Source organism: Typha latifolia, chromosome 3, assembly GCF_019914945.1.
Source record: "Typha latifolia isolate L0001 chromosome 3, TyphaL0001v2, whole genome shotgun sequence".
In the NCBI taxonomy this organism is placed as follows: domain Eukaryota; kingdom Viridiplantae; phylum Streptophyta; class Magnoliopsida; order Poales; family Typhaceae; genus Typha; species Typha latifolia.
Window position 1 is genome coordinate 4,186,390 of NC_133088.1, and position 19,094 is coordinate 4,205,483.

Consider the following 19,094-nt stretch of genomic DNA (forward strand, 5'->3'; position numbering starts at 1 on the left):
TCAGATTGGGATATTTGAACACCGTTAGACGAGTGTTCAAATGCTTCGACAAGGATGCACTTGCATTGGGGTGTTTGAACAATGTTGGCGGGGTGTTTGAATGCCTCGATGGTCTACTGCTTTCAAATTTTGGCGTTTGAATATCGTTGACAAGACCTTTGAACACCTCGATGAAGGCCGCCCTTATCTTCCACTGTTTGAACATCATTGGTCGGGCGTTCGACCACACAAGCTCGATGTCAAAAAGTTTATTAAAAATAATAAACAAGTAATACTATAATAAAAATGTTTGACCCAGTAAATCTAATCTCCCCTATGAGGTGACCCGATTAGATCAAGATCACATCATATACTAGTATATATCAAAATACTAGAATAACTCAAGGATAAGCTTTTCTATGGTAATACAAAAATTTAAAATAACTATACTAGTATTGTCTTATTCCACCGGTGAACAAACTAAGGATATATCTCCGTAATAAGAAATTTTTTCTTCAAATAATACTATTTATAATTTAATCTCTCTTTTCTATCTATAATTTTCACATCACACATTTACTGTCACTTTGACTAACTACACTCTAGACTATAGTAAATCAATTTAGCTAGCTCTTCGAATGAAGTTATAAAAATAACCTTACGGCAATTTCCAACACTAAAACACTCCATAGAAAAGAAGAGAAGAAGAAGAATTATATATAAAAAAAAAAGCTTTAGCATCGTAAGGGTATAAATCCACTATATATATATTTTTTTTTTCCTTTTGATCTTCTCTTTTGGGTGTGTGATCTCATGAAACACTGTGAAGGAAATCTCAATCCCATGATGGATGCACTGCACCACTGACCTTATACACCGAAACTAAATCCAACCCAAGTAATTTGTTTCTATTTTATTCTTTCGTACGAACCATGAATTTATGATGGTGGGCATATAAATATATATGGGAGTGGTGGTCCAACGCAAAGCAATTTGATTTGTAAAGCATGGAAGAGAGTAGGTTGGTTGGTGATAGAAATGTTGGTTGCACGCTTATATTATTGACCATCAAAGTTGATGATGATGATGATGATGATGCTGATGCTAATAATGATGTTATTAATGATCAATGGTGTGACAAAGTCACTATAAAATTAACTCTTTTTTTTATAGGAATTCTTTTAAATAATGGTCTATACTTTAATAATTTTGTGATTAAAATTATTAAAATTTTATAGTTTACTAAATATCATTGAGAAAAATGTTGAAGAAGGCAAGAGGTATTTTTAATATTTTAAAGTTAAACTTCTTATGCCCAAAATATAAAGGGATGATAATCACAAAATCACTAAAATATAGAGTGATATTTTATATAAATGTATATATATATATATATATATATATTTAAAGTTAGACTTAGTCTAACGTGGCCCATTTGATAATTGATACTAGGAGGCACGATGGATTTGTTCCAAATATTATTCTCTCTTTTTTCTTCTTCTTTTTTTAAAAAAAAAAAATCATAAAGAACTATTTTAATTTCTAAAATAAATCGAGACTACACCCATATTTGAGACCTAATAAATAATTTAGAATTATGGAAACAAATCCAATTAGGTGAAGAATGCATGCTATTCCTCTAGACCTATTATAATAATCCAAGATCTCTCTCCACAAGCACCGACGATAAGGTTCTTTTATTAGAAAGACGAGATCATGGAAAGAAGAATAAATAAATTAATCACTTTCTTAAGATAATAATTAAGATAGTTAATTGGGCATCTCTAAGTACTATTCACTCCATCTTTCTCTCTCACTCTTATTCCACTCCTTTGGCCAGAGAAGATCTCACGAGGGACCCACCCGCATGCATGTCTCTTATTGGGAGGCAAGTGGGCCCATCAATATATATATATATATATATATGGCTTTGAGTGTCTTCATAGGCTATCCAAAACCCATTACATCTCCAATAACTACGAATAGTTTATTGTGATAATTAGTCAGGATTTATTTGTGGCTTTTGTGCTGGAAGTGATGGGCAAGAAGATTAACAGAGTAATAAAGGAAGGTGATGAGAGTAGATAAAAGGGTTAATTACATCTTGACCCTAGCAAATTATTGTATTATTCTGTATCACTTTCAAAAAATTAAACATATATATTCTCTAAATTATTTAAATGTATCACTAAACTCCCTCCCTCAATTTCTCTTTAAAAATTACGATAGAAATAATCTTAAAAATAAGACTAACCCTTCGCGGCCTCTTGTAACAAATTTTTTTGAATTATCAAACTTCTTCAAACATTTCTACTTCTAAGTTAGAAAAGAGATTTTGAAAAGGAAAGACAATTTAATTCTTTTCTTTTAATTAGGCTAAAGCGATACGTAATGATAGTTTGGTGGGTGAAAATATAATAAATTAAAAATAAAATTAGGTGGCTAAGCATAATTAGGTTGAGGGTAAATATATTTGACTATTAGTTACCATGGGAACGTGAGAAAAATTTTATAAAAGAAAAAGAAAAAATCTTTCCATGCCTATGAGAGGGGGATTGCAGCCTCCCAAAATCTCGGTTTGAGGAAAGGAAAGGAGGGAGAGAAAGAAACTAGAATATCTTATCTATCGGTTACTTTTATCCAACCTCATTTATTCTCGTCATAGTGAGCATTTATACTCGGATAAACACAGGAAACAAACTGGTCCAAGTTGGATAGCTATAATGAGCACCAGTAAACGTCAACAGGAGGACCCAATCATGGAGTACACCGACATATCCATGGTGGTCCTCCACCATCCGATCTGATGATATGCATGCATGCATTCATGATGCATCCATCACATTCATACCACCACCAACTAGGGTCGGACTCCGGAGGGAATTAACGGGTCGGATGGCAACCCGTATCCGAACAAAAGGTATCTGGATAAATCTCGGTGGAGCCCCCCCCGCCTTTCCGTTCCCCACCTTATATCCGAGTCGGACAACGGAACAGTTCCCCATTAATGATCGTCCACGTGGCAGAAGCTGAGGCGCGGAAGCCACGAGGGTCCATCGTCCCTCCATCGCTACGTTCACGACTTCACGTGGATCTCGTAGGCGCGCTACACGACGACGGAGGCCAGGAGGAAACAGTAAACCCGCGGGAGGCGTTACCCACCACCGTCGCCTCCCGCATGCACCCAATCCGGCACGATCTCGCCAGTCCTCCCTTTTGTCCTCGTCGCTCGCGTTCGGATATCTTAAAAGCGGTTCGCGCGGATACCGGAACGGGGTGACACAGTAAAGTAAATCCTAGCCGTCGGATGCAAACCCGGGGCGGTACGGATAAAAAGTTTATTTATTTAATTTAATTATATTAATGTATCGGGCTCACATGTTTTTAAGTAGGGTGGGTGACTTGACTTTTGGCTTTGGTTTTGTCGTGTGGGGAAAGGGAGGGGATGGTTGAGGTGGGAGTCCACGCCGTGCACTGCGGGTACGTAGGGTGTGGGCCCTCCACGCACTTCAATGAATGACTAGCGTGAGTCCTACGTGTCGAGGACGTCAACACGTGGCAGGTGCTTCCGCTGCCGACCGTTTGCTCCGTGTTGCCCCGGAGGGCTTGAATTGGTGTTAAATATCTAAACTTGGCGAGCTTTTCTATACTATTATACCCACACAAAAAATGTTTTAAAGAGAATCAAGTGAACCCATGAAGCCAACTCAATCGTTGAATAATTAACTGTCGCAAACCCAATAAAATTAAAGAATATTGGCTTGTAGAAAGAAGAAGAGATAAAAGTAAAAGGTCATTGGATCAAAGCTCATGAGAGGCAGGAATGATGTAAAAGAAGAGAATACTGATAAATTCGTATTTTAGTGGGTCTTTTCCGTTGCATGTTATACCTCAATTAATAGGTTCTTATTCTGCTTCCAACTCCAAGAACAAATCAAAGAAATGCAAACAAAAGAAATTGAAGATACTCTACAATTTGATATTTTTAGTGATGACGAAAATTATTATTCTCTACGACAAGTTTACAATTACGCTACCATTCTTATGGCAATTGCAAACTGGGCAAGTATCCACCACCGGCCCACACGCCGCGCAAAGGCACAGATGCCGGCACGGCAGCAGCAGCACGGCCGGCTCATCTCCGCCGCAATTCTTACAAGCCCTCTTCCTCCTCCTGCTGCTGCTGCTCCTCCTCCTCTCCTCGTCCTCGTCCTCCTCTTCCTCCAAATTATTATTATCCCCACAGCAACACGATTCGGCATCGTCCACGTCCTCACCCCTCTCCTCCTCCTCCTTCACCTTGTTAACCTGCGCCGCCGCCAAGGCCTGCTCTAGGTTGTTCCGGAGCATGTTAGCCGTCGCCTCGTTGGTCTGCGCTAGCTCCCTCCATATCTGGTTCTCTATGCACAAGCTCCTGATCCTCTCCTCCAATGCCCAGTTCAACTTCGCGATCCGTTCGATCTCTTCTTCCTTCGCCTTAAGCCGCTTCGCGAGCTGTTGCTCCGCCGCCGCTAGGACTTGTCGCGAGAGTCGCCTCCGCCGCTCCATTAGCTCTCTTAGAACATTCTCCGACTGAGACAAGGAGAGACGACCCAATTAAGCAATGACTCGTTAGAACAATAAGAATCGTGCATGGATTGCTGAGCCTAATAAGAGTTGATCATTACGTGGTTGAGGATGAGGCGATCGACGTCGAGCATGTGTTGTTGGATGTGGGAGGAGATGTCTTCCCCGGAGAAGGCGGCGTCTCTCGAGCGCTTTCTCGAAACGGAACCGGCGGGGCTACAGAAGGCGGCGGAGACCGGCGGGGCTAGACCCATGTGGGAATTGTAGGTGTTCGGTTGGTTCTCCAGGATTGCTCTGCATATAAGAGAGAGAGAGAGAGAGAGAGAGAGAGAGAGAGATAAGAAATTGAGAATAAGGTTATAAGAGAATTGAGATGTTGGTGTGAAGTTAGTACCTGTTTTTGAGGAGTTGGGAGGGGAAGAGGCGAAGATGGTGGGCTTCAACTGCCATGAGAGGTGATTTGTATGTTGTTGGTATGGGTTGTTTGAGAGTGCCTTCGCTATTTCCTTTTCCTTGTATAGATTGATAAAGAGAGGGGGGGAGGGTGTGTGAAGATGGATGAGGGGAACATGCAATACAAATGGGTGGGGGAGGGACGGGTTTATTTAGGGGTTTGGTTGTGTGTGTGTGTGTGTGTGTGTGTGTGTGAGAGAGAGAGAGAGAGAGAGAGAGAGAGAGAGAGAGAGAGAGAGAAAAGAAAGAGAGGGTAGATAGAGAAAAGATTTGTTGGTGTAGCTTCTTAATTTGGATGATATTTAAGAAGTAAGATTTACTATGAATAGAGATTGGTAATAATGGTGCTCCTAAACGGATGGATCCCTTGGAGTGCAAGTCTAAATGGATAAAGTACGAATATAATTTAAAGTAGATAAGAAGGTGGTAATGACAGGGATACTTTGGGAATACGGGTGGGTTATTCCAGGAATAGGAGATTATTTACGGGGGTAGTGAGGAGTTGGTTTCAAAACCAAATCGTCGTCCATCTCCCGACTCCCATCCCCACATGTATTCAATGCTCTACGGGAATCCGAACTGACATTGCACCGCTGGCGGACACGTGTCGCTCCGCGGGGGCCCACGGCCGCACCGGATTCCCTCACGGCCGGGTGGGGCCCTGGAAGCCACGTGGGCTCTACTGGGCGGGTGGGCCCCGCGTGGCCTTGTGTAGTAATCGTTGGCTTGGAATTGGACGCTTGCGTGGTGTCCTTTTCCCTTTGGGCCTTTTGGCTATACCTGCCTACGTTTCACCTCTCACCCACCATGTGAGTCCGGCACATACGGAAGGAAGGATGTGTCATCGGCCTCATATTCACGAGAATATTAATTTATGGGAGCAAAATAGAGGAATTTTATATCTACTACTTCTCCCAGCGTGCGTGCGACGTTATTTTCTTGAAATATTAATAACGGGCTGGCTTAGGGTTAGGGGGTTCTTTATAGTCCACAGAGGTACTAAATTATGTAATAATTGAAGTAAATAGAGAAAGATGACCAATAAATTACATTCAGTAGTTTAATAGCATTAGTAAATGGAAAGAGATGCGAAGATGATCAAATAAAATAGATATAAGGACTAGTTAACCAAAAGTACAAACTCTAAGTGGGACTTTTCCTTTGACAACGTCAAGTAAAGTAGGAAAATCTGGTGCAGAATAAATTCCATAAAACATATATATCTAGGTAGCCTTTTTGATCTAGTATAGCTATAGGAATAGATAAAGTTTGATTTCCTTCAAGGTTCTTACACAGAGTATATATCGCCCCATTGCTTTCATTAAATTTTTTGATATCATCACCAGTTCACCTTTAATACTACCACCATCCCAAAGCTTTCGTGGGTTACCGCACATTGTGATGATGGACGGTGGCAAGCTTGTTCCCCTATTGCTGCTCCCATTAATGCCCTGTGACTCAAATTAAACTAACACTTTTGGGGATTGTCATTAAGCATAGCAAGCACAATGCCACTAAGATACAACACTAGTCATCTCCACTCTATCCTAATGGAGGGGAGGATAAGAAAGAAAAGGTAGGGAAAAGAAAAGGAGTGAAGGAAAAGTAAAATACCCATCAAAGAAAAATACAGATAGGTGCATGTGATTCCCCCTCCAAGGCACCATTTCCATGGCTCCATTATTGCACTACATCAACCCCAACCATATCAAACCCCCCTCCACTTTGCTTAACTACCCAATCACTAGAGGTTGGAAGAAAAGAAGAAAAAAAAAAGAGAAGTTAAAAGGTAAGGAAAAAGAGGACCCATTCATAATTGGAGGGCTCAGATCATTAGATATCTCATGTTGTCAGAGAAAATGATGATGGCCAATTTGCCATCAAGAGATTCTAAGGAGGAAAAAGAGAGGGGGGGAGGGGGAGGGGAGGGAAAAAGAGGATATAACATGTGTTTGTGCTTCCTCCTATGAGGGGCAATTGGAGCACCTTGACTTTGTGGGCACACCCTCTAAAACCTTTTCCTTTTAACCCCATCCAACTTATTAAAGTTGAATCCTTCACACAAGAGAGCCCTACCATCACTCTTTTTTCTCTTCTTTTCTTTTCTTCCTTTCTTTGTTCTACTCCTTTCTTGGTGGGAATCTCACTGACCATTCTCCCTTGTTATGTTTCCTTCTCTTCTTCCTCTTCTTCTTCTTCTTCTTCTTTTTTTATTTTATTTTATTTTATTTTATTTTATTTTATTTTATTTTTTACTTTTTATTTTCCCCACTTATCTTGTAGGCTTGTAGCTCACCACTATGTAATAAAAGACTTTAGGTCAGATATCATATGTTCAAAGCTTAAGGTTGTACCATCATATAGTCTGACTAAGGCATTGGAAAGGTAGTGGTCAGTTTCCCAACTCTAAGACTTCCTCAAAAGCAACTTCCCTTGAAAGTTAGTTGGGAGCCACCACAATATTGTGGAAGGGTTTGTTTGGTCTCCCACTTCCTATCATTATTTCGTGCACTGGAGACATGCCTTACTTGCCCACTTACCCCGCCTCCATGTAGAGAAATGAAGGCTTTGCTTGGAGTCCACACCCATTAAAATTCTGGGAGCTCACATAAGCTTTCTTTTGTTTCTTCTCTGTAGAGAAATAGTTTATCTTGTAGGCCCTCCACATGCAGACACACCATCATTAGTTTGAAGTCTCACCCACGACAAGGATGAAGTTGGAGAGGTAAACCAAACCTTTTGATTTTGACCCCTAAACAAAATATACATAGCTTTGGGATGCCCCAGTAGATCTATCAGTGATATTTCAAGCCAATGATTCAGATAATAGAGCAGAAAAAGTTAGGCAAGCATTAAAATCAACAACATCTAGTGATATATATATGTAACTACCAATGGACCATCATAATAGATCTCATGGATCTGTAAGTGACAAAGTGAGAAAATTATTGTGAGAAGAGCTAATTTAACTTTTTTTCATACAACAAATAAGTACATCAATAACAATTTAACACAACAGTCTGCGTCGGATCGAGCATTTCTGCCCAATATTGACATTTCTGATAGCATCTCATTGTCGTCTTGCCGACGCTCAATCTTTGGATGTAATTTCTCATAGACTAATATTCAGAACAATGGAGCGTTATAGGCCTTGTGGTTTGTCTTAAAATAGCTTCCTCTCAATTAAGGAGGATATGAGGGTTAAGGTGACACAAACTTCATTTAGTATTCGACTTATATCATGCATACCTTACTATAATGACAAATGAGTTACAATAATGGTAGCACCAGCAATGAAGTGAGGAGAGAAGAAAAGAGTGACCCTGAAGATATATAGTAAACCAGAAAATGTGGCCTAACTTAAGCAAGGACAACAGAAGCAGGTCCACTTGTCCCCTGCCCATCCAATCACAAACTTGACAAAGGCATTTATCAAGATGCACATGCTACAAAACTATTTAGGATATCTAATTAATTGGACAATGATCATCTACTATGGTCCAGGTTGTTCAAAACTAACATTAGATAATATGGTTTACAAACAAACATGGAACTATTTTCCTGCATCAAAGCAATTCCTTCAGAGACTTTCTAACTTGGATGTCCAGAAAAAAAACAAAGACCCACTCCAGCAGCAATTAAAAAGGGACTTTCTAACTTGTCAAAGAACTATTTGCCATGCTTGGCCTAATCAGATTGACAGGTTTTAGGTTTGGTAGAGCTAAAGGAGGAATAACGCAAGTCTGCATTTACTTCAGTTTTGATGATCGCAGGAAAATAATTTCTTATCGAAGAAAATGCCAGGGATTAGGCTGAAATGTCGTTAGTCCTTTCCTTAATAATATGACAAATTCAAATCCAAAGAACCTTACAGACTATAACAACAATAAATTGAGCTAGACCGACGCCCTAATTGATATGGCATATATGCTATTGTTAGCTATGTACGTATGGACCCAGAGTACCATGAATATCTTAATTAGGTGAGACAACCATGCCACTCAGAAAGAGCTTATATTGTATTCCAATCCTGGTTAAGTTTTGACTAGAAAACACAACTATAAGACAAATGCTTAAGATAATGTAAGCTTCCTATGCGCGAGGTGGAAGAAACACAGATAGCTAAAGATAATATTTAACTTCCTAAAAGTTCATACAGTCCAAGAAGAAGGCTATCCATAACTAGTCTGGAAACTCTAATTCTTGTGACCTTCTGCAAATTGTCAATTCAAACGAGGCCCCAGTCACAGAAGTTACAGATGAAATGGTGGTGATCCAGAGAGTGATAGCTAGGGAGGAGAAATACTGATGGGTAAGGAGACTGATCAATTGAAGTCCAGACGAGTCACAAGGAATTGAGGTGACAGGTGGAAAACTTGTGCTTTGTGACCAATAATAAAAAGCATGGACAGTAGAATAGTACAGCAGGCTATGGAATATGATACTTACAAGGAAATTGAAGGACCATTGCTCCAATGTAACTTTCATAAAAATCTCTATCACTTCCCATAGACGTCACAGATAGGAGCCATTAACTTGAGCCAAATCATGCTTTTAGTAGCATCTGGCCAGAGGGATGAGGCAGCACTCAATAGATATTACTTCTGACCACTAGTTTATGGTTACAATTGTAGCATCAAAATGTATAATACTCGGCTTACAGAATCTGGTCCCAATCAACTGCACCATATGTTCTCCACTCCCAAGCGTCATTTCTGCGAAGGGAACAGCAGCTGGCCCACTCTTTCATCAGATGGCATTGTATGCATTCAAACCCAAATTCAAATGATAGACTTTGAGGATGTAACGTCTCCTTATCAACAGATTCTGCCGACAGTCCTCTACGCTTATTGGATTTTCTTATTCTGAAATCTGACTAGTATTGCTTATTCTTCCATATCATCAGGTCATCTTACTGCATATTTAATATCTGCAATCTACGAGACCAACAGAGCTTTTAATAATTAGTATGCATCAGTGTCATTACCAAACGACAAGTCAGCATATGCTTGCAGGTTTCTAAATGTGTACACCAGTCACATTCAGATAATTGCTTAGAGCCAGATAATTTGCAGTACATTGTCAGTATGACACCCATATGAGACTCAAGCAGTACTCATTAATGGTCCCTACAGTCCCTGGCTCTCTTTCTATTTGCTTCATGTCACAGCTCACCAATTAATCATCTTTGATGTGCAGCTAAAGAAGAGCAAATTATTTTCGTGGTAAGGAAACAAAATTACTATCACTATGTCTCCAACGTAAAGCGGTAGAATCTTCACTCTTATATTATTATTGTAAGGTTTTATTTGTACTGATATAATTGATAAATTATGTTTCAAACAAAAATTTATTCATATCACATGTCTAGGTCTTATGTATGAGCTTTAACACAAGTCATAAGATGCTTGATGAAGATGAAATGGAAAATTTATTTTAAAGTCAAGAATATTAGCTATACGGTGTTGGTTTGCAAGAAGGTAAATATGATATTTTGGTGCAGTGGGTTCTAAGTTTCTAACGACCCAACAATAGTTCGGACCAAAAAGTCAGATTTTTTGGGTGCCAAGCATTAGAAGAATGGTTCTAACTAGTTTGAGAACACAAATGACTTAGAATGAGTTTTCACTTCTAATGCACGAGCACAAATGTGTTTTCCAAAGTTCGTTTTGCAAACTTTCTATGGGCAGTTTGAGGTTATCTTTGGAGGGCCTATACAACAATTTAAGACCTAACTCTAGTTATCTTTTTGTTTTTTTTGCACCATTTGAAAATCCACTTTGACGTTTGAATAGATCAAGATCGCGGCTTTGGGAGAGTTTGTGATGGAAGATGCTAAATCATTTTCTATAGATCCGGTCTTCACTGCATCCTAAAGGGTTTCATCTCATAGGCCACTGAGACGGAGGCATCAACATCGATGGTCATTAATGTTAAGAATCAATCAGGGAAGCAATGGATTGCTGGTTTAAGTGAGCAAGATTGTATGAATATAGTCATAGATATCGACGAATAATTTGTAAGACCATCTTATAACTGCTACATTAGTTTTACTAATTGGTTCAATCCTAGATATGATTCGTGGTTTTTTACCTAAGTTTATAAAGAGATTTCATGTTAAAAATATGTGCTGTCTTTCTATGCTTATTGTTCTGCATTGATTTATTATTATAGCGTGTGAATAGTGTCGATGAACAATACCAATAATAAATTTTGATAATCTGTATTGATGAATAGTGCATTCAATCTAACTGGTTTATTATTTGTCTTCTAGCGTAGTAGATCGATCTCCAAGGTCCTTTAAATTTTCAATTAGTATCAGAACATGTCTCTGTTACATTAGAAAATGATATTTTAGGAGATGGACTTTTGATAGAAATTCAATCTACTGTTAGAACTTTCTTTTAGATAGATACATTTGTTCATTTGGAAAACCAAGATGCATACTTTCTTAGAGTCGGATGAGGATAATATCATTGATCTTGAGTTGATGAGGATCTTTATGAAAATAATCAAAGAAATTTATGGAAGTTTCAAAAGTGGCTTGGGCAACAAGCCTAAGTGCAAATATCAAGGGGGAGTTATACAATGTTATGAATATCAGAGTAATGGGCACATAGCTAATGAGTGAGCAAACCAAAATAAAATAATAAAACTATGCAAACGAAAGATGGAAAGGCCAGCAAGAATCAATGCGAATAGCTGAAATAATATCAATAAACCTAAAGATGATAGTTCTGGATCCAATCAAGGATTGTTTTTACCGCTTCTTTGTTATTTTCTAATAATTCTTGTGAGATAGGAGAGCAAAGTGAGAACAATTCTAGTGATAACGACGGGATAGACATCTAAGCCCCCTACAATGCACTATATAGAAAATTATACAAATTCAGAAAGAAAATTCTAAAGCTTGTAGAAAATCTCAAAGTGGTGGTAAAAGAAAAAGTCAAGATAACGGAGCAACAAAAAAACACGTTGAAAGATATAGAACATTTCAAAGAAGAAAATTTAAAGCTCCAAGAATATTTGGATAACACCCTCTTAAACTAAAATTCTTTTACTTTTAAAAATTATTCATTATGGGATAAAATTAATTCTTTTAGAAGTTAACCTGTACGGGCAAGTTTCTTTAAAAGAAACCCTAGTTGAGAAAGTTTCTTGAAATTGAATCACAAAAAGCTAAGAGCTCATTTGATAAATTTGATGTATCTTCAAAGAACTTGAGCAAATTATTTGGAGCTCAAAATGAGAGAAAAAAGAAGGAAGGGCTAGGATACAAAAATAAAACTTCAGGTTCCTCTTCTACAAGAAGGCAACGTTCAAAAAGCTCGAGCATACTACTTGGAACTTAAAAAGGAAGTAATGAAGAATGAAGGATTAGGATATAAAAACAAAACCTCAGCTTCTTCTTCTATAAGAAATCACTATAAAGTATCGTTACCTTATTGTTTTGTGAAATCTACTTGAAATGTGTGTAGCTTTTATGTAAATAATATTATAAGTGCTAAGCATGATAAACATAGGAATGACCTTAAAGAAAAAAATTCATGTTCCGACTTGTAGTCAATGTGAGGTCAAAGCTCACATTTAATCCCTAAGTTTACAAGGGGTTTTTTACATTGGTTTTAGTGATTGATTTGATTATGAATAGGGTACATTATTCTACCATAGTAAGTTTATAAAGAATTTTTCCATGTAAAAATCTGTGTTTTTGATCATCTTTCTATGCTTGTTATTTCGCATTGGTTTAGTATTTTGACGTGTGAATAGTATCAATGAATAGTTCCAATAAACAAGACCAATGAGTAGTGTGTTCGATCTATCTTGTTTATTATTTGTCTTCCATGTAATTTTTCAAATGTTTGTTTCACAGTTTCACCTACATGTTTATTTTGAAGAAACGAGAAAAAGTACCATATTTGGATCTTTGTCGTTCGTCTCAATTATAAGAGATCTAATTTAAAATGTGTTAGAATATATAAAACAAAACTAACACTATTTAACAGTTTAAATTTTTAGAATAATTAATGAATTATTATGATATCAGAGTAGAGATCTTAATTTCAAATCCTACATGAATCATATGTCGTTTAAAATATAAAAATCTCCATTCATTTAAGTCAAATCCACTTCTTCGATGTAGTCTTAAACCCATAAATGAGGGAGAGTATTAGAATATAAAATATAAGCATTATTGTTCTCTAATAGTTTAAGCTTTTAGAGTAATTAGCGAGTTATCAAACTGTATAATGATATAAACTAAAATCTTCCAAGTACATATGAAGCAAGGTCACTAGATCACTTTTCATAAGATTGAATGCATAGTCCATATGCTGAAGAAACACAAGAAAAGAGTTAATGAGCTATATTAGTACTTTAAGCTAACTAATGAACTTATCTAGTTAATAGTTAAGACAGGATGACATTTTGTAAAACACTATAAGTCTACGCAGGCAGAAGTTTTTGTGTAGGTAAAGTGATGGACTTATAGGTTCTTTGTGTCTCTTATTTGAACTAGTATGTTAGCAAAGTGGAAGAGAAAATGCAGACAACCTTCAAGAAACCTAGCATCTAAATCCTGGCCAAAGCATAAGTTTAGTGATAGAGAGGTTTGTCACAAAATCTTTAAAGATAACAGCAGTTAGAATTATCTGCACCGTTGGTCGCAGTTCTGAATCAAGCATTGAAGGAAACAAAACCAAAAGGTTTCTAAACATGAAAAAGTCTGGAGACCAGGAGAACGATGAAAATTTCGATTTGAGGATCATCTTGGAGGCACATGAAAATCCAAGATCAGACGAAGCATAATCCTGATATGATCAGCATATTTCTGATATCATACTTTCTACCATGGAAACACAGCTCAAGTACAATCGGCTGCTGATTTGCATAAATCAGTAGTGAGTTCTGACAACATCCAGCAAAGGGACATTGGCATGTAGTCAAAATTTGAGAACCTAACACATGTATAAACTTGTAATGTTTCATATGGTACCATGAAACAAAAGTTAAGCATAAAACACTGAGAAAGTTTTCATTTTCCTAATCCTAGACAATGAAGCTGAAGAACAGGAATAAAAATTTGGTTTCTTTCAGTTATGAACACTTGCCAGGCAGATAAATAATGGGAAGCACATTGTGAACAGGCAGCAAGTAGAAAGTACAAACTAATATAGACAGAAAAAATCTTGCAACATTAGCAATATTCAACAATATATTCACATCAGAAGTGAACTAGTTGACAACAATAAAATCATGGCAGAGAAACATGTGAAAGATTTATGAGAAATAAATCCCGCCCTTTTAACAAAACAAATAGTAAACGACAGTGTGGAATGAATTGAGCTCTGTGAATATCCATGGACAAAAATACAAGTCGTGGGACTGAGAAATCTATTCATTAACCAAACTGTGAAATATCAATGGTGAAATAAACTTCACCAATCCTTTCAGACAAAGTTTGTCTCATACGATTGACGAGTGACGGGGTGGACCTAACAAGATTCTAGGACTAAATGAAGTAACAAGAAGGTGCAAACAACATTAGCTGGTGACATTTGAAGGTATTTGTCCTAGAGACCAGGATTGGATCCTGCCTTTTATAAATTTTGTGCTCATTCTGCAGAGTCTAGGGAAGAGCTATCCCTTATCGCGTAGCCTAATGACTGAAGAGAAACAAATTAATTAATAAATATTGCCTAACAATAGATACAAAAAGATTCAACAGATCGGCAAAAACCTAACCGCAATACGACTAATCTCTACCTTTTACTACTACTGCTGCTGCTACAGAATAGCAACTAAATGATTTATTCAATCTAACTTTAAAAAATATCGATTTTCGAAGAAATCAAACAGCTGAGTAACTGGTATTTACCGTCATTTCAATCTGAAAAACACGTCAAGTATTAGACATCTAAACGGAGAAACATGGTCATGAACTGGATTCATTAAGAGTCTCTTGGGCATTCCGTCGAACAGTTTCCGGGAGGCTATGGTCAGGTCAAGTAATACCTTCGCCGCTTCGGCTCTTGGTCTTGGACCCGACCAAAGTCGAAGGCCCAATGGAGTCGTATAAATTCTCTCAACTTTTAACAGGGATAGTAGTATAATGCGACTATTATGATGAAATAAATTAAATTATTAATTCTAAAAATAATCATTGTATGATAATTGTAAAATTTAAAAACAATAAATATCTATTTATATTAAACTAGGAAATGAGTAATAAAGTTAATTTTTTTATTTCTTATCCCATAATTTTATCCAAGTACTTATCGTTCTTTTTGTAGTCACACACCTAATAAAAAATTAGAACAAAAGATCTCAAGTACTTGATTTAAAAAAGAGAAACTTATATCTTATATGGTACAGAATCAGAAAAATATGACTTTCTCTCTAACTTAATAAGTGATTTATAATTTTAACTTATATATTATTGTCTGATAGACATTATTAGAATGATGCGGTATTTTTGCATACTACCACAACCGGTTAAATATCGTGCTTAGGACCGTTGTTAATAAGTAATTTATTATTTAATAATATATATATATATATATGTGTGTGTGTGTGTGTTTGTATTTTGTGGCGATAAAAGTTGCAGATTAATTGTAATCATATAAAATTTAGTCAAGGTATCAAATATTGGTTTCCTCGTTGGTTGCGTATACTATATATATATATATATATGTGAGTAAAATTTTAAGTTTTTGATGTAACTAGACTTCTTTTATATTTTTATTTACAGAAATACATCATCGCTCTCAAATTTATTATCAAATAGGATCTAATTTATTGTAGTCTTAATAAAAATATTTATTTGTCTTAACCGTTGAAAGACTAAATTAGAAAAATTTATATAAATAAAACGTTGATCAGTATTTTAAGACCAAACAAAAATAATAATTAGTTTAATATTTTTATTAGAGTTATAGTAAATTATACCGTATTTAATAATAAATTTGAGAGATAATTTATTAAGTGCAGATAAAATATTGATTTCCTAAAAGGTTGCTGTTTCACGTCTCCTTTAATTATTGTTGATACCATGGGCTAAGCCCCCTAAGACTAAGTAATTTTATTTCATTTGATATGAAAATTATCTGATAAATTTATATAAATAGCACTATTTCCCCTCTCCAGTCCCCCTTTAAATCTAAAAATCTTTCCATATACTCTTTTCTTATCATATAAATAGATTGAAAACTAAATTATGCAACCGAAAATTCTAATGGAGAACCCTTTAGATATGTTTTATAAATTATTATAACATGTAATATTTCAATTAGCCATCCGACATCATAGTATTGGGCGAACAATTTTTTTTTTTAAACGTATATCTCCTAAGTATCTGACTTATGCTAATCCATTCACATCTTACGCATGCACTTGTAAAACATAAATTATGCAAACGAATTATAGTAATTAGGGGTTGTACCTGTCTTAACCCATTTGCGCAAGCCACCGTCGCCCTGCCTACACCGCAAGAGCCTCATCCATGTCTGACTAGATTGTTAAGATTTACCATAGCTTTGCTAATTTGGATTTTCAGATTCTCTATTTATGGATGTAATTAATAGAACCCGTCTCTTTGTTACCGTTTATTTTCTTGCTAATTTTGTTTGTTCTCAGTTCTGTTTTTGACTTCATAGGTTACTCAAATGGAGGCTTCGAGCATTTTCGGTATAATCAGTGACTTCGTCGTTGATGTGCCTGCATTTCTTTCTAAGCTTATTGAGTGCTCAGCCTTTCAAAACTCATATAAGAGGATTATTTCTAAAGCTTTACTTTATCTCTTGTTACTCTTACTGCGCTAAGTACTTGTTTTTGACACATTGCTATAATTATAGTTCGCCGTAATAATTATAGTTTGTTGTAATGCAGACAAGTAGGAGACTTATTCTTAGGGTTCTTGCCTACGTTCCCTCTCTTCTTATATATCAAGTTGTAATTGGTTAATAAAGTTAATGACATAATCAGTCTAATAACTATTTTTTTTAAAAGAAAAGGAGGCTTTACATTTTTTTTAAAAACTTTTTTATTCTTATATATTTCTGGCAGATGTGAATCATTTTTTGTTTGTTTTGTTTTGAGAACAACATGCAAGAAAACAAGTGATAATAGCGTGACGAATCTTCCATTTCACCTCGCCATATTGAATCGAAATACACAGATAACATAGAAAGTTATCATTCTAAGGTACGTACTTCTTTTCATTAATGGACCTAAAGGTATAATGTATAAAGGAGATATTGTATTTATTATCTCCTAAACTAGTTAGAGAGAACACCTAACGTAATATTGTTCTTTTAGATATTAGTTTGAACACAGAAAGAGATTATTTACATTAAATTCTCTATTGATTTTAAAATAAAATATTAGATCTGAATCCTATCTTTCAAAAAAAAGAAACGAATTCGGCTTTTAAGTATATCATGGGACAAAAATCATTTATATTGATTAAAGAGAGATGTTTGAGATAGTCTCTTATCATTTGCAATCAAATGGAGAAGAGAGATGTTTGAGATAGAAAACAAAATGTTTATATATGCCTATTAATTCTCATTGACTTTCTAGTTCTTAAATACTGTGATATTGGTACTGGATATAAAAACGAGAGAAACTGGCTACACTATATGTAGGATTAACACTAAGAATTAGAACGAGGTTTTGAAGTATTTACCATACTTCAAACATAAAAAGGAAGACAGTCAAATCAAAGCAACATAATTAGTTAGTTTGATACTTATTTGAGAGAGAATTACTCGTAGTTAAACATTTATTATATATGGGTTACTTTCGTTTCCGATTCCCATGAACAAATAGGAAAGTCAGAATAGAGCATTAGAAGAATTGTTAAATAATTAGTTAATGCAAAAGTCTTTAAGTTTTTAAATTTATAGAGGTTTAATATTGAAATATCATCTTTAGTCTAATTTAATTCATATTTTCTCTTATCCATTATTGTGGATTATAAAAGGCCAAATTTTATAATCTTTCATTTTTCATTTGTTCATATATAATGTACATAAAGCATATTAAAAATATAATATATATTATTATTAATCTCGTACTGAAAGCCAACTTCCAAGACTTTGTAGGCTCTATAAACTGGCTCACCCACACACACAAAAAGGATAAAGAGAAAAAAAAAACTTCAAATTGATGGAATGCTAGCTATCAAGATATATTATATTCTACAAACCTTTGTTTATTCTTTTACGTCTTAAAATAACATCCAATATTTCCTTATGGTTATTATTTATGTATGTCAAGAACCTTCGTCAAAACTGGAGTTCTATTCAAATAAATATCCCTATCGACTGACCGTGAAGCCTTAGACCAAATACAACATGCATGTTCCGGTTATTCTTCCCCAAAATTATAATGAATTTCAAACAGGTATTCTTTTTGAATGAGTAGTTTCAAATAACTCAAGTTTACAATAACTAATTATTTAAAAGCTAAAATTATCGAGGATATGATGTGATCCGGGCTTAATCCCGGGTCACCACATGAGAGATATTAAATTTGCTCGATCGAATCTGCTTATTTAGATTAGTTGTTTATTATTTATTTTAGATAATTTTTAGTCGAGCTCGTGCGATGAACACTCGGCTAACGATGTTTGAGCGATAGAATAAAAGATAGCCTTTGATGAGACATTCGAACTCCAGAACAACAGAACATCGAAGTATTCAAGCGTCTGGCTAGGGCCAGCGACATTCCGAGAGCAGCCTTTATCAAGCGACGTTCGAACACTATCTAATGGCATTCGAATGTGCAAACCTGAGAGTGCAGCCCGTCCAATGACTTTCAAATGCCTGATACTTAGATTATATTGTATTAGGGTTATTTTGAATTATTTTTTAGTTTTAGTTAGCCTTTAAATATGTGGAAGATATATATCGAGTTGAAATTATTGAAGACTATTGACATTTTTTTACTTTCTACTTTTAGCCTCGTTCTTATCTCTCCCAATTTTCTCCGTCGGTCCAAGACTGACGTCGTTAAGTCGATGCCAAACCATTTTTTTTCTCGACTATCAATTTCCATACTTCAGTATCGTTGGCCATCTTTTGCCCTCTCCCTCA

General features: G+C 35.9%; 1 protein-coding gene and 1 long non-coding RNA gene across 2 annotated transcripts; both read right to left on the reverse strand.

The window, feature by feature from the left end:
- Positions 1–3,863: 3,863 nt before the first annotated feature.
- LOC140783305 (probable BOI-related E3 ubiquitin-protein ligase 2) lies at positions 3,864–5,136 on the reverse strand. The gene is made up of 3 exons (XM_073130142.1): positions 4,940–5,136; positions 4,647–4,839; positions 3,864–4,551 (listed from the first exon to the last, which is right to left on the reverse strand). Exons 1-3 carry the CDS (start codon positions 4,993–4,995, stop codon positions 3,991–3,993), a joined length of 810 nt encoding a protein of 269 aa, XP_072986243.1. The 5' UTR covers positions 4,996–5,136; the 3' UTR covers positions 3,864–3,990.
- Positions 5,137–7,850: 2,714 nt separating this feature from the next.
- LOC140784610 (uncharacterized) lies at positions 7,851–15,052 on the reverse strand. The gene is made up of 2 exons (XR_012108295.1): positions 14,876–15,052; positions 7,851–9,935 (listed from the first exon to the last, which is right to left on the reverse strand). It is a non-coding gene; the product is annotated as an uncharacterized lncRNA (long non-coding RNA).
- Between the last annotated feature and the right edge of the window lie 4,042 nt (positions 15,053–19,094).